Below are 16,436 nucleotides of genomic sequence, written 5' to 3' on the forward strand. Positions count from 1 at the left end.
CTTTAGTCAGTTTAAACTTTTTCAGGCACACAGATTTCTCACAACACCATAGGCCAATTCCAAAAGGGTGAAAATGTCTTATGATTAATCCTGTGAATATGCTGAGAAACATACCTTCATGAAGATATTCAAAATATAACTAATTATACTGAAGTATTTTAAATTTTTAAAAAATTTATGTTTATTTTTGAGAGAGAGAGACAGGAATAGAGTATGAGTGGGGTAGGGGCAGAGAGACAGAGAGGGAGACACAGAATCCAAAGCAGATTCCAGGCTCTGAGCTGTCAGCAGAGGCCACCTTGGGGCTCTAACTCACAAACCATGACCTGAGCCAAATTCAGACATAACCACTGAGCAACCCAGGAGCCCCACACATTGAGTTATTGTAAATAAAGTTTGGATAAGTGACTTAAATGATTAATTAATTTTGTATATACTATAAAGATAAAAACTAAAATATGGAAAAGATTTTTAGAAAATAGCCATATCTAGGAAACCAGTAAATGTGGAAAGGAAGGATATTTAGGGTCACTTTTCATATGTGAAGGATAAATTTTACTATAACTTATTAAATTCTAGGTAAGCTATACACATTTATTTCAGATAAAGATTATTTCATTTTTTTCTAATTGCTAGTGTACCATGATGTAGACTGGTTAATTTCTTTGAAACTTGAAGAAAAATATCAATCATAATTGTATATTAAGAAGCAGAAACATAATTTTAAATAATCTCAAATTTATTTTTGTTATTTATCCTTATGTATTTATCTTGTAGGTCTGGCTGTGGATCATTTTACTGAACGAATATACTGGGCTGACCTTGAGCTTTCTGTTATTGGCAGTGTTCTGTATGATGGCTCTGATTCAGTAGTCTCTGTCAGCAGCAAACAAGGTTTGTGAAGTGCCTTTGTTCTGTCTTTTAATTATCATTGAGAATGTCAAGTAATGGTATGTAAATATAAATACAAAAGCTTTACATTCTGAATTTCCTCAAATTCTTTTTCCTTACAAGTTGTTGCTTTTACTACAGATTATAATTTTCATTCCATTAGAAGAACAAAGAGGCCAGGCCAGAAGAACTTAGCTTAGGACCCATGTGGTCCATTGCTGCTCAGATTCAGAAAATTTTCATTCTGTTCCTTCTGTAGATATTACATTCTACAACAACACTTCAGTTAATCAAGATTACTGCCTCTGAACACAAATTTTTATTTCAAATTGCAGTGATAGCAAACAGAAATGAATTATTGTAGGGCGTCTGGGTGGCTTAATCATAAAGCATCTGACTTGGTCTCAGGTCATGATCTTATGGTTCGTGAGTGTGAGTCCCACATCGGGTGAGCTCTTGCCCCACTCACCGGGTGAGCTTGGCCATAGCTTGGCCAGGGTGAGCTCCATTTCCTTCTCTCTCTCTCTCTCTCTCCCTGCATTTTATGCTCTCCCTCCCCCTTATGGGAGTCTCTCTCTCTCTCTCTCTCTCACTCTCTCTCTGCCTCTCCCTCGCTTGCACCCTTTCTCTCTCTCAAAAAGGAATTAAAATAAAATGTCTTTAAAAAATGAATTATTGTATGTAATAAAACTTCATTGTAACAATTATAGCATTCAAGTGAAAAGCAATGTGTAAAAATAACTTAACCTCTACCTCCAGTGACTGCAGAATCTGCTTCTGCTCTTCTTTTATGGTATCTTTTCTTATCCCCACCCCTGTGACTTCTTAATTTTATTCTTTTTTTCCTCCCACTTTCCTTGCTTGGAAACCTCAGTTCTTTCTGGTGAATTCTTTTCCCTTTCCCTACCACAAGCTCTTCTCTTATTTACCGAAAATTGTTTATAATATGGACTTGAAGTTTTTATATGTATATGTTACGTATACTGAATATAGCTTTGCTTCTTGCTTTTTTAACAAAAGCAGAGAAGTTGAAAGAAAAATAATTAAATTGAACTTTCATTGTGCCCTTGCCTAATGTGTGTTTTTTCTATGATGGTCCTAGATGGCCAAAAATTCCGTATTACAACTGATTACAAAAAAGTTGACCTTTTCAGCTTAACTACATTGAAGAAACATATATATATATACTTTTTTTTTTAAAAGCATTTTATGTTTTATAGCCTCTAGATAATAACTAAAATATGAATGTTGTCATTTTGCTTGTTATAAGTTTCAGTATCAAAAGTTAGATTAATTATTATTTTCATAAAGCCTCTTAAAGTAACAGTCACTTCTTAAAATGGGAAAAATGATGGCCTCTATTATCGTTAGCCACACTCGTCATAAGCATCATTACCATTTGCCAGGTTGTTTTCTTGATCCCATTTAAAAAACAGACAATAGTAATGCTTTTTTCTTTTCTTTTTGTCATTCAGGCAGTCTAAGTTGATCATTAAGTTGATCTAATTCAGAATTTTGTGAGATTGCTCTTTGTGTACAATAGATAAGGCTGGCCTGTAACTTTTCTTTTGTCTGATAACTATACAGCAGAGATGACTCTGCATATAGTAAGTCCCCAGAAAATGCTTTGTGGGGCTGCAGATGGTTAAAGTGATGACAGAAATGATTTTTATGTTGTGAGTGGTATGTTTAGTATCTCACATATTCCTACTGGAGAGAAATTAATTCTGACAACTTTGCAGCTAATATTAAAAACATTGTAATTCTGTAAAGCTTTTTTTAAACCACAGTAATAAGATTTTCTACATGATCTTAAATAAACTTGGTGTTAAGTCCACGCACTTATTTACACTCCAACTTTTATAACTCCACCTTTTAAAAATTCTAGGCTTGTTACATCCACATAGGATTGATGTCTTTGAAGATTATATATATGGAGCAGGACCTAAAAATGGTGTATTTCGAGTACAAAAATTTGGCCACGGTTCGGTAGAGCACCTAGCTTTAGATGTTGATAAAACCAAAGGTGTTTTGATAGCTCATCGCTATAAACAACTAGACTGTAAGTATATCTTATGCTGTTTTTGATATTGGTGAATTGTTTTTCCGTACGAATCTCAGAAGACAGTATTTTAAAATTCTTTAACTCTTTCAATATCTTAATCCCGAGTTAAGTAACTTTAATTTTGAAATCACTATTTTTTTAAATTACCAAAATGAAAGTATAAATAGTACAAAAGTTTATTTTGCATTGGACTGGGTTTCCTTGAAATTAGAATTGACTTGCTTATTAACAAAAAAGTCTCCTTCTATTTTTCTAAATTTCTTAATAAAACCTGTGAGTCTATATAGAAACCATGTAAGTAACGAAATTCATCATTAGCCATTTTGATCTTGTTACTGATAACCAATAGCAATCATAACGTCAACATTCCAGCTTTAAAATCATCGTAGGGCTACTGTTTTCAAGGGTTATATTTTCTCTGATTGTGATTTTTTTATTGTTACCTTCCCTCCTGGAAAGGAATAGGTAAGTGGTTGATGTAATCATCTTGAAAGATATGTTTCAAATACAGCTACCAAAAATATTGAAGAACAAAGTAAGAAATAATGTGACCGAAATGCTAATGATCTGTCTTTATGTATGAGTTACACTTCAAGAAACTGTGTAAGATTTGTTGACAATTTTTATGGCACATAAAAAGATATTTTACCTCATTTGGTACAATTAATCTGGAAAGACAACAATTGATAATTATCTAAATCAGTTTAGATAATTAAACTAAGATTAAAATAGCATATAGCTCCCTAAGAGTTTTCTGAAATCCTATCCAAAGTTTTGTTGCTCTTTACCCATGATCTGAAATATTTAGTTCCAAGGTTAATATGAGGATGCTCTCTATCATCCTCTAGTTCTGACTGATTTTTATTCATAGTCAAATATTACCACCTTCATAGAAACTAATAAAATAAACAAACAAAACTCTGCCCTAAGTATAATAAGTGTTTGAGTAGTGGTTCTAACAGAGTGAAAGTCATTTTCATAGTCATTCTAATGACAGATTCTCTAAGGTGAGCCTTGGAGTACTTATGACTGCAGAAGCTGCTAACTGGTTAGAAATTTAGACAAAAATAAATGTGGCAGATATTTACATGCACACAAACTCCAACCGGACCAAAAGGAAACCATCTTAAATGTGGTGTTTTGGGGAAAAAAAAAAGTAATGTCTTCCATTTGTGTTTTGAGCAAGTACATATGGGTTTTAAGTCTTTGTAAATGCAAGGGGAAAGTTGGTTCTGTCTGTTCAGCAGTTCTGAAACTATCAAAAATGAGGATTAGGCCCCCCAAGACTTCAGTTGGCTTTGCTTGTTTTACATAGACCCAAATTGTACTTTAGTATCTCAGAGCAACTCTTTTACCAAAAGTAAATCAGATGAAAGAGTGACAAAATATATATTTGAATATTTTCTTCTCTCTTGGAAGAAGTGTAAATCAGGGTAAATCTCCTGTTAATGAGGAATGTTCGGTAATGCTTTCTCTTTACCTATAAAGAAAGATGGTAACATTGAAAGGACATACACCCAATAGCAATTTGATAGGATTTCTTTTCAATATTGTGACTGCATCTTTCACCTTGTTAAATTTTACATTTTTGAAACTTATTGTACTTATAGTTATGCATTGCTTTGTTTTCCTTTGTTTTAATTAGTACCCAATCCATGCTTGGACTTAGTGTGTGACTTCCTATGTTTGCTGAATCCTTTTGGAGCCACCTGTGTGTGCCCAGAAGGAAAATATTTGGTTAATGGTACTTGCCACGATGACAACCTGTTAGGTAGGTAAACTTGGTTATTCTGTAAATAAGGAATTAATTTGTACAATAAATTTTCACCACTATTGAAACAACAGAATTAGCTACTCAATCATCAGTACAGCTGCCTTGATAACATTGGTTCTTGAATGCCTGTGTAAACTATTCTCTCTGATGATGACTTCCTATCAATTTATTCCTCATTTATTCACAGAGCTGTACTGAGGATTACTATACATCTAAGACTAAATCAAGACTAGATTAAGAACTTTGTAGCCAAATGCCAAATCAAGAGAGTTTTATATAACTCTTTTATCAGTGAGGATTATGTTTCTGAGGATGCCACTTTATTATAAGTTTAAACCCAGCCTTAAAATCCCTTATTCATTCATCAAGTTCAGAGTGAACAATTTCCATGCGTCAAACACTAATTTACAAACTGAGGATAAGAAATGAAGTTGTAGTTTCTTCTATGTAAAATTTGATACCCCATACATACTACTAATAATACTAATAACTATTTTGAGGGCTAATGAGCAAAACATAACACTAATTTAAAAACTAAGGACTAATTTTGAAACAAAACTGACAAAATTTCTTCACTCTTAGAGTTCATATTTTAGAAGCTACATTAACATTCAAACAAGCATTTTAAAAGGAAAACATTATTTCAGATGCTTATAAGTAATAAGTGGCAAAAATTCAAAAATAACAAAAATCAAAGACCAAAATAGTATGATGAGAAAAGAGAAAGAAGAGACGTCTCTCGATTATCTAGATAAACTGACAGTAAGTTCCCTCACAATCAAGACATTAATCATAATGGAGAAACAAATTGGTCTTAAATGAAAAGAATATCAACACTCAGTAATTTTTGACACAAACAAAATATAGTGGTCTGAAATCCCTTGAGGATCACAACACTTTCCACTGAGATACACAGGATCTCTTCATAGCAGGGTTTACTACCTGCTTTATTTTTTCTGTTGGAAAGGGCTTCTCACGTGAGCACTGTGCCTTTGCCCTCAGTTAGCATGTCCACCCCCATGTCATTTTCTCATTGTTGTCTACTGGAAGTTACATACAATCTAAAGACTTTTGCCTTTCCGTGACTCTTAAGTGTCTAAAACTACCACACCTCCTTCATTTAATATATATTCTCTAAATTCTGGATATGCAAAGTTGAAGAGGTTGCAAAGCTTAATGATGAATACATAGATATTTATGTCAGTTGTGATACAAGGTACAGAAGAGACAGAGTTAAAACTATTATGAGGATTTAGATGATCATCCAGTTAGAGAATTGATTCCAATTTTTTGTAGAATATGACCTTAGAACAAGGTCTGTAAAGACAGATGGGATTCAGATTATGTGGGAATGAGGGATCAGAACATTAAGACAGAGGAACTGAAAAAGCATGAAAATAAGGCATGTAAAGGAAACAGTGAGTCATTTATTTTAATTAGGGTGGAGCACGTATGAACCATGGTTTTTGGTGGCAAGGTTAGAAATCTCTTAACAGAGAGCTAATTGTGAATCATGATTGGTATTTTGGATAAGTACTTTAGTGCCAGTTCTTGAAAAGGAAGCTGTCACTGGCACTAGAATGCACTGTTTCTTTTTATTGATTATCTTTCCAGCCAGAGTAGCTGTGATCTCAACTGTGATGGTTGAGTAAGAGAATTAAATGAACATTTTCAAATGTTATTAGGCACATTTTTCACTAGCTGCTCTGACGTGGTCATGTAGGTAAACTATGTATGGCCACATATTTCTCTTTAACCTCTCAGAAATAGATTTTTTAAAATCTCAGCCTTTCCTTGTAAGAAGATGTGCCACATTTTTACTAGTTCCACATACACTTTTAACTAGTGATCTCACAGATGCCTTCTATGTACTGTGTCTATATAAGAGACCCCTCAGAGAGAAATTAAGATTCTGCACAGAATTATTCTACTAATGCCATCAATGTGACTTTTACATCGACTCAGATATTAACAGTGGTGTTTTTATGGTCAAATTGCCTACAGTATTTGCTGTTTTTCCATTATAACTAGACATTAATATCTCTTCTACATAACTCTCCTTTTTTTGTCTTTGCTTAGTGTAAATTATTTATCTAATAATCCAAATTATTTATCCAATGATCCAACAAATGCACAGGAAGAAGCTGGCCTGGGGTAGATCTGAGTTCGAGCTTTGCTTTAGGCCAAGATCTATCACTTAACTAATTTGTTTGTCCCTGTCTTCCCTTTGTCTCTGTTTCCTCTTTGTAAAATTAGCTAAACAATAAATATTACTACTACTTGTAGTAGTAATAAATATTTTGAAGGTTTATAAGCAAAGCATAATGTAAGTATACATATATACATATGTATATTAACCATCACATGGTATATACCCCAGTGCCTCTATGTCACCTGTATTGCCCATGTCCAGAGTCACTGAAAATACTGGAATTAACATATAAAGTGCCTAGCACAGTGCTTTGCAAAAAGTAGACACACAACACTCTAAGACAAGTCTATCATGAACTAGGTAAGAAAATGAAACAGGTTTTTCTCTATATTACGTACCAAATTTTATAGTTTGAGAAAACATGTTTGTTTACATATGCACTTATCCAAGATATAAACCTTTTTAAGAAATTCCAGTTTTACTATTTCAGATCTGATTGAAAGGCATGCTTCCAGTTACCTCCTAAAAGCTCATTTTGTAATTTAAAAGAAAATCTTACATTTTAAATGATCAGAGTGTTAAAAAAAATATATTCACATTGTTCACTATGAATATGAGCCTTGGTAGCAGACATCTTGGACCACCTCAGTTAAGAATATAAATAAGGAGATTTCAGAATTATTGATTGGTGTAGATAAATGCCAATTAATTTTTTCCTGACATTAACATTTGACATAGCCAAGTTTTCTGCTCTTTATAATTACTTGCCTTTTGCTAGCTGCTGCTATTGTTAAATGATGAGACCCTGAATATTTTTAATCTTCATGTAAGAAATTTGAAATTCAAATACTACTCATTCTTGGAAAAGTATTCACCTGCTCTTTCCTATAGTTGATTATAATTGCTGGAGCTTGGCTTCTAGGGGTGATTTACTTATTGACAAAAGCAGCCTTCTTTTTCATTTTAAAACTATTACAGTTAGGTTTTGAAATTCCACTTCTATTTCATCAAGCAGTGTTATATTTTAAAATTTCTGTTGCCTACGAGACACATTGTAGAAATGTACTTGCCCTAACATGTAGAGATTTTGGTTTTTTTGTTTTGTTTTGTTTTTTAAATTTTTTAATGTTTACACATTTTTGAGAGAGGGAGAGAGAAAGAGAGCGTGCGCGCGCAAGTGGGGGAGGGACAGAGAGAGAGGGAGACACAGAATCCGAAGCAGGCTTTAGGCTCTCAGCTGTCAGCACAGAGCCCAACATGGGGCTCGAACCCACGAACTGTGAGATCATGACTTGAGCTGAAGTTTTACGCTTTACAGACTGAGCCACCCAGGCAACCCTAGATTTTGAATATCTATGTAGTTCACATAGAACATTTATAGGTGAAAATAAACTCCCCCACATAATAATCTTAACTGTGATCATAATGCCTTAAATATTTATCTTCGCTGTTTACATTCATAGCCACAATTAGGGTCCTTTATGCTAAATGAATTAGAAATGTTGGGTGAATTTTAAACTAAATATACATATATTTCCATTCTAGATCCTTCTTGAGAATTCAACCTCTATATTCAACTCTTTGCTTTACAATGAGGCGTGGCTCAGAATTGTCTGGTACAACTGTTAAATAATCTATATTTATGACAGGGGATATGATATTTGAATAATTTTTTTTTAATTTGAAGTCTCTGAGGTTCTTTAAGGTGCTCTTGTGATTATTGCAGTGATATATTAAAGCTTCTACTACGTTTGGGCCAATATATCTTGAATAAGGAATACAAGGCTGTTTTGATTTGACCTTACTCCACTATAAAAGAGGCATGACTTTAGTAGAAGACATATTCTAGAACCAAATGTTTCTTACAGTATTCTCAATCATTGTGTTTCATTGGGCATTATGTCCTGCCCTAAGTAAAGCAGTATTTCTAAGGGAGCGAGGCCATGTCAGCACACATAGGAAAGTAAACTGAAAAATTATTCCAAACCAATTCTTATCATAAATCAGACTCATCATATTTTTAAAAATAATTTTGCAACCCAAGGGAATGACTATCCTTTCTTATCCTCAGCCAAAATCTATTAAATAGACAGATGGTGCCTAATCATTTTCCATATGGAAATTTTACATATGGAAATGTTTCTGACACTGTTTAATCAACATCTCATACCAGATCTAAGTTACTTTTAGTTTTAACTTGTTTGTATGTAGTTAATAAGGATGTATATCCTTATAAAGAATATACTTTCATTTAAATGTTTTTCTAGACTATAAATTATATGTATATATGTATATATACTATAAATTTATCCTACATATTTCAGTTTGGATTGATATCAAACAGTCCTAAAAATAGGGCATGGTAGCTTATATCATAAAGAAAATATATTGGTTACAAAATATTTTATTTTTAAGAAGTTTCCATTTGTTTTATTAAGGTTTTAATAAATATAAGAAATGATTGATGTCTTTATGCCTAAAAAGAGTAACAGTTCATTCAATATTTGCATTCACCATTCAACAGTGATTAACATCTATTTCTCTGTCTTCAGATGGTATTTATACTATTTTGTTTCTTCTACTTTTATATTAGAGGTGTTTATTTGGGTAATTTCATTTAAAAAAGTAAATCCTAATATTTAATTTTTGTTTATATGAGTTGTCAGACTCTTCCACCCACTGAATAGCATGCTAATTTGTACATTTCTTCTTATAACCAGATGATTCATGCAAATTGACTTGTGAAAATGGAGGAAGATGCCTTTTAAATGAGAAAGGTGACTTAAGGTGTCACTGTTGGCCTAGTTACTCAGGAGACAGATGTGAAGTCAACCACTGTAGCAACTACTGTCAAAATGGAGGAACTTGTATACCATCAACACTGGGTAAATATGTGAATGTCCCTGTATATTCAAGCAATTTGCATTTTTCCTTATGAAAAATATATAGAGAATACTTAATGTTCTAAATATAATTCCTGATTTTGTAATAAAGAATGCATTAACACAAATTAAATGTGATTGTTGATAATTAATTAATTATCAATTCATTAAATGTAATATGTTGATAATTCAATGTAATAAGTAGTTCATAATTCAGTAGTAGTTTGCTCTAAATTCAGTATTGAAGTTCTAGTCACAAAATTAACAATGGTAATTATCATTATCATGTGTTGACTACCCACCACGTGTCAGGGCTGAGTGCTCATAGATACTGTGATGCTGACTTAGAATGATTATGTAAAACCAGTTTTATAAGCCTTATGTGTTTGACTCTAAACTCTGTTCTTCTTTATCTTAATTTTATTTTATTTTGAAACTTCATGGTAGAGGTTTTAAAAAAATTATTTAAATTCCAGGTAGTTAACATTCAGGTGTACAACATAGTGATTCAACACTTCCATACAACACATGTTGCTCATCGCAACAAGTGCCCTCCTTAATCCCTATCACCTATTCCACCCATCCCCCCATCTGCCTCCCCTCTGGTAACCATCAGTCTCTCCTCTATGGATAATAGCTTGTTTCTTGATTTGGCTCTCTCTCTCTTTTTCCCCCCTTTGCTCCTTTGTTTTGTTTCTTAAATTCCACATATGTGTGAAATCATACAGTATGATTTTCTCTTTCTCAGACTGACTTCTTTCGCTTTGCATAACTCTCTACCTCCATCCGTGTCTTTGCAAATGGCAAGATTTCACTCTTTTTGTAGCTGCGTAATATTTCATTGTGTGTATGTACTCCATCTTCTTTATCCACTCGTCACTCTATGGGCATTTGGGCTGTTTCAATAATTTGCCTATTCGTGGGTTCGGGCCCCACATCGGGCTCTGTGCTGACTGCCAGCTCAGAGCCTGGAGCCTGTTTCAGTCTGTGATTCCCTCTCTCTCTGACCCTCCCCTGCTCACGCTGTCTCTCTCTCTCCCTCCTAGAAATAAATAAAACATTTAAAAAAAATAATAATTTGCCTATTGTAGATAACACTGCTATAAACTTTGGAGTGCATGTATCCCTTTGAATTAGTAATTTTGTGTTATTCAGGTAAATATTAGTAGTGCAAGTGCTGGATTGTAGGGTAGTTCTATATTCAACTTTTTTGAGAAACTGTTTTCCAGGGTGGTTATAGCACTTTACATTCCCACCAACAGTGCAAGAGAGTTCCCCTTTCTCCACATCCTCACCAACACCTGTTGTATTTTGTGTTATTGATTTTAGACATTCTGATAGGTGTGAGATAAGATCTCATTGTAATTTTGATTTGTATTTTCCTAATGATCAATGATGTTGAGCATGTATTCATGTGTGTGTTGGGGATCTTGATGTCTTATTTGGAATCATGCCTTCTACCCATTTTTTAATTCAATTATTCATATTTTAGATGTTGAGGGTTTTTTTAATGTTTATTTATTTATTGTGAGAGAGAGTGAGAACGAGCAGGAGAGGCGCAGAGAGAGGGAGAGAAAGAATCCCAAGCAGGCTCTGCATTGTCAGCCCAGAGCGCAATGCAGGGCTTGAACTGAGATCATAACCTGAGCCAAAATCTAGAGTCAGATGCTTAACTAACCAACTGAGCTACCCAGGCATCCCTGAATGTAGAGTTTTATAAGTTCTTTATAGATTTTGGATACTAATCGTTATTCTGATATGTCATTTGAAAATATCTTCTCCTATTCTGTAGGTTTCCTTTTAGTTTTGTTGATTGTTTCCTTCATGTGCAGACGCTTCTTTATTTTGATGAAATCCCAATAGTTTATTTTTGCTTTTGTTTCCCTGGCCTCAAGAAACAGATCTAGAAAGAAATTTCTATGGCTGATAACAAATAGGGTACTGCCGGTGTTCTTCTCTAGGATTTTTATGGTTTCATGCCTCACATTTAGGTCCTTAATCCATTTTGAATTTATTTTTGTGTATGGTATAAAAAAATGGTCCAGTTCCATTCTTTTGCATCTTCTTTTTAAATTTAACAGTTTGCCTAATGCTAAACATCATTTACTTTTGAAAATTAAATTAGGGCACTTGGTTGGCTCAGTCAGTTAAGCAAGCATCTGACTCTTGGTTTTGGCTCAGGTCATGATCTCATGATTCATGGGTTCTAGCCCTGCATTGGGCTCTGTGCTGACAGTGCGGGGCCTACTTGGGATTCTCTCTTTCCCCTCTCTCTCTGCCCCTACCCCACTGGTAAGCTCTTTCTCTCAAAATAAATAAACTTAAAAAAATAAATTAAGTTAAATTAGGTTACATTAAATAATTAAAAAATTAAATATAAATATACTATATCAGTACATCTGATAGCATCATAATTCCTATCTCAAATCATAACTACTTTGTTGATATTGTAATACAATTTATAATATGCTTTGAAAATATCAGGTTACTGCATGTTAAGATATACTTAAATTCTTATTAAGCTACTCAATAATTCTGTTTGCAAAAAGGATTTGTTACAGCGCATAAATGAAAATTAAAACATATTTTTCTACTTAGTTCTATTGTATTTAAAATATGTTCCCATGGGAAAAAAATTAACCAAATGCATAATAAAAATATAATTAGTAAATTCCAAAAATCAGTCCAAAGGACACTATGCGACTATTACAGTGTAATATGCACATTTAATTCTACTACAATAAATGCAGATTTAGTCGAATGGAAAATTAATGCATATGATCCTCACATCCCCTACACAGTTAATTTCTATCTTACTGGGAATTCTCACTGTTTCTATTGCTTATTTTATTCTTTGAATTATTTAGCATAATGCTAACTGAAAAGAGCCATGCGAAGAAGCATTTTCAGTGGAGTTCAGAGGAAGCAAACATTTCTGATTTGCATTCTAATAGTAAAAGCATTACTATTTCTTTAAATTTGATAATTTTATGTCTATAAGTATTTTTTTACTTATGACTAATTGATAATTAAGGTATTCTAACTACTTAATAGAATTCTGAAAAAAATTCAACAAGTTGACTGAAATAAGAAGGCACTAGATCTTAATACATAATATCAGTCTGCCTAGGAGAAGCTACTCGTTATGGAAGAGTATATTCAATGTTGTGGGCGAAACTGTAGTGCTGGCCCCATCACTGAATATGCAAATGAAAACTGAATAAATGTGCAGTAAAAGGATATAGGACCCTGTCATTGTATTTTAGTAACACAGACACCATTTCCTTTAGGGAAGAAGCTTTTCTTTTACAAACGAGTTTTATAAAGATTTTATTATTTAATTGTTAATTTTCTCATTAAGATAATAAAAATCACTGGGTTACAATCAGATGTTTTTCTTATATTTATCTTTAGAAATATTTAAGCCAATAAGAGTTTGGTACTCCAGACTATGCATATCTACTCAACCTGCAGTGGATTTACAAAGACAAATCTCTGTTCATTTTGCTGTCCTGTTAATGGATCCTGAACTATATGTGGATACAGCACAACTTTTAATGTTTGGTGCAAATCGTTTGTCCAGATCTTGCTGTATTCTTAAAAATCTATACTACATGATTTTTTTTTGCATCCAGATAGAGTATTAGATTTTGATTTACATAGATAGTATGTTCAGAAAAAAATTATTTTTCAAATTAGTTATATAAATGAGTCCTTATATGAATTCAACTTGAGATACGGCCATGAAGTTCATTGTCTTATAGCATCTGATTATTTATAATAATATCATAACCAAATAAGTCATCTACAAAGTATTATTTACTTTTAAAAATATGGTTTTATAAAAACATTGTTTACCATTATAAACTGTAGAACCTCATTATCTCCACACAAATGTTAATTCGTTAAACAAATCCCAGTGGGCAATTCATGGATTTATTTATTGTTGGTTTACTTACAGTTAAGCCTTTTGGCAAATTCCTTTGTGGACACTATATGACTAGGGTTTGGGGCAGCTTTAATTAAAATTTATAAGTTTATGACAGTTGTATAGAACTATAATAATTGAACAAAGGAAATGTCACCAGTTAATTAAAAGCACACATCTGAGAGGCATAATTAAAATTTTGTATCTAAGAATGAGTTTTTCCTCTTTCCTTAATTTTTTTATAATAGAGAAAGCTAAAAAAAAAATAACTATATTCATATAGAAAAGTACTACAAAATGAAGTGGTTTGACATTGATTGTATCAGCAAGGGTGCATGTAGTTCATTTGTATGACCTCATAGGAGGAAATTAAGGTGAAGTTTGCCTTGGGCAAAATAATGGAAATGAGAGGAAAGCATTGAATTCTTCAATCATTCTATTATAGAAAATAAAGAATACTTTAAGAATTTATATCATAATGGATATAATGATATTTATGTGATTAAGAATATTTATATATTTACAATTAATCTTCATTTTTATAAATATTTATTATTTAAGGTATGTTGGTGCTGTTTGGTATTTTCCTTACTCTTATAAGTCTGTTATTTAAACTTTAAATGTTCATATCAAAATGAATCCATGTTTGCTACACAGTTGATTTAGAGTAATAGAGCAAGAGAGTTTGTAAAATTGGGACAATATAGCCAAATATTCCCACTCATACACTTTGGAGTTATGTAGAAGGGAAGGAAATTTTTAATTTGGGAAGTTTGAAAATACGTAATAGCAGGGCTGACTAGGTTTATAAAGGAGTGACAATACAATTTTCAGTAGTAGATCATACATTTGTAATAAATGCCTTAAATGAATATGAAAAGAAGAAAGCAGAAGCTCTCCTTGAGCCCTCTCTGTTGCCACCTCTATGAACTTTGGCAGGGAAAGGTTTTGTCCCCAAAGCTGAAACAGGAGGAAAGAGGCCCCTGTTAAGGAAAGGGGGGGAAATCTTCTCACCTCTTCTCCCTGCAACAGGAAGGACCTTTATAATAGTAAGCAAGTCGATGTGAGACTTTCCTTTCTCATTCATTCAGGCTCTTTCTGTTCAGGACACTGCCCCCAATAGGAAGGTGACGTATATGATGGCACTGCCATCACATATTGGCTCCCCTAAAAGTGTTCTCTCAAAGGCAAGTTAACCTAGGAACTTTTGGATACCCTCAAAATATCATGGGACTAGTGACAAAACATGAAAACTGATGTCTCTCGTCTTATCTGCACCTAGACATGAAGTACACAATTGGTACCTTTCATCTTCATGACTTATTCATTCCATAACTAGTAGCCTGTGCCTCCCACTCCCTTTCACCCATTTAACCCATCCCCAAGCCCCTCCCCTGTGGCACCACCTGTTTGTTCTGTGTGCTTATGGGCCAGTTTTTTATGTTTGTTTGTTTTTTAGATTACATATGTAAGTGAGATCATATGGAATTCTTCTTTCTCTGTCTGAATTATTTCACTTAGCATAATACCCTTTGGGTCTGTCCATGTCATCACAATGACAAGATCTCATTATTTTTCATAGCTAAGTAATATTCCATTGTGTATGTATATCATATCTTCTTTATCTATTGACAGACACTTAGATTACTTCCATATCTTGGCCAGTGTAAATAATGCTGCATCAGTAATCATCAGAAAATGCAAATCAAAACCACAATGATATAACTACCTCATACTAATCAGAATAGCTAGTGTCAAAAAGACAAGAAATAACAAATATTATCAAGGATATGGAGAAAAGGGAACTCTCAAGCACTGTTGGTGTGAATGGAAATTAGTGTAACCACTATGGAAAATGGTATTTTGAGGTTCCTCAAAAATTAAAAATAGAAACATCATAAGATCCAGAAATTCACATTGCATTTTGAAGTTTAAAAGGACAAGAACTAAAACTAGTAATATGAGTCTAAAATGGAAAAAAAATGTATACATAAAGTATCTATATAAGGAGATAGATCCTTCTATGTCTATATTTTCCAAGTTCCACAGTAATGTGTATTGTTGTTAGAAAGTAAGCAATGGTAGGAGCACCTGGGTGCCTCAGTCGGTTAAGCATCTGACTTTGGCTCAGGTCATGATCTCACAGTTCATGGGTTCGAGCCCCACATCGGGCTCTGTGCTGACAGCTCAGAGCCCAGAATCTGTCTTCATATTCTATATCTTTCTCTCTGACTCTCCCCTGCTCACGCAGTCTCTCTCTCTCTCTCTCAAAAATAAAAATAAAACATAAAAAGTAAGCAATGGTAATAATAATTATTAGGAATAATAATAATAATAATAATTACTATTATTGCCAGGATCACAGTAATTAATATTGGACTCCTTATGAGTGCCAGGTGCTGTTCTCAGTCCTTGCACCTTCACAGTAGACCTGTGAGAGATTGAAAGTAAGATTCTCTCTAATTCTACTGTTGACTTTATGAAGCACAGTTACTGGTTCATTTGGACCACATGGTGAGAGCAGTATTAAGCTCTTCAGTCTTATGACTTTCTAAGCTAATCTCAGATGGTTTTAGTTGGCTTCCTTTTATTCACAGAAAGGACAAAAATATTTCAGTTTCATTTTCACAAAGCTGGCTAAAACCAAACTTTCCAGAGGTATAAATAGATTGTGACCTATAATTTGAAATATGTCAGAATATATTAAGCCATATGGGGAGGGCTTTAGGTAAAGTCCACAGTTC

The 16,436-nt window shown here is 33.3% G+C and overlaps 1 protein-coding gene across 1 annotated transcript in view; it reads left to right on the forward strand.

The window, feature by feature from the left end:
* The window catches only part of LRP1B (LDL receptor related protein 1B), a 1,854,983-nt gene that overhangs the window by 1,762,364 nt on the left and 76,183 nt on the right, over positions 1 to 16,436 (forward strand). Inside the window, exons 80-83 of the mRNA XM_077767810.1 lie at positions 778 to 894; positions 2,780 to 2,953; positions 4,602 to 4,727; positions 9,603 to 9,767. Coding sequence (XP_077623936.1) covers positions 778 to 894; positions 2,780 to 2,953; positions 4,602 to 4,727; positions 9,603 to 9,767 — 582 coding nt within the window. The remainder of the gene's footprint in view (positions 1 to 777; positions 895 to 2,779; positions 2,954 to 4,601; positions 4,728 to 9,602; positions 9,768 to 16,436) is intronic.

This window comes from Crocuta crocuta, unplaced genomic scaffold (genome assembly GCF_008692635.1).
Source record: "Crocuta crocuta isolate KB4526 unplaced genomic scaffold, BGI_CrCroc_1.0 scaffold154, whole genome shotgun sequence".
In the NCBI taxonomy this organism is placed as follows: Eukaryota; Metazoa; Chordata; class Mammalia; order Carnivora; family Hyaenidae; genus Crocuta; species Crocuta crocuta.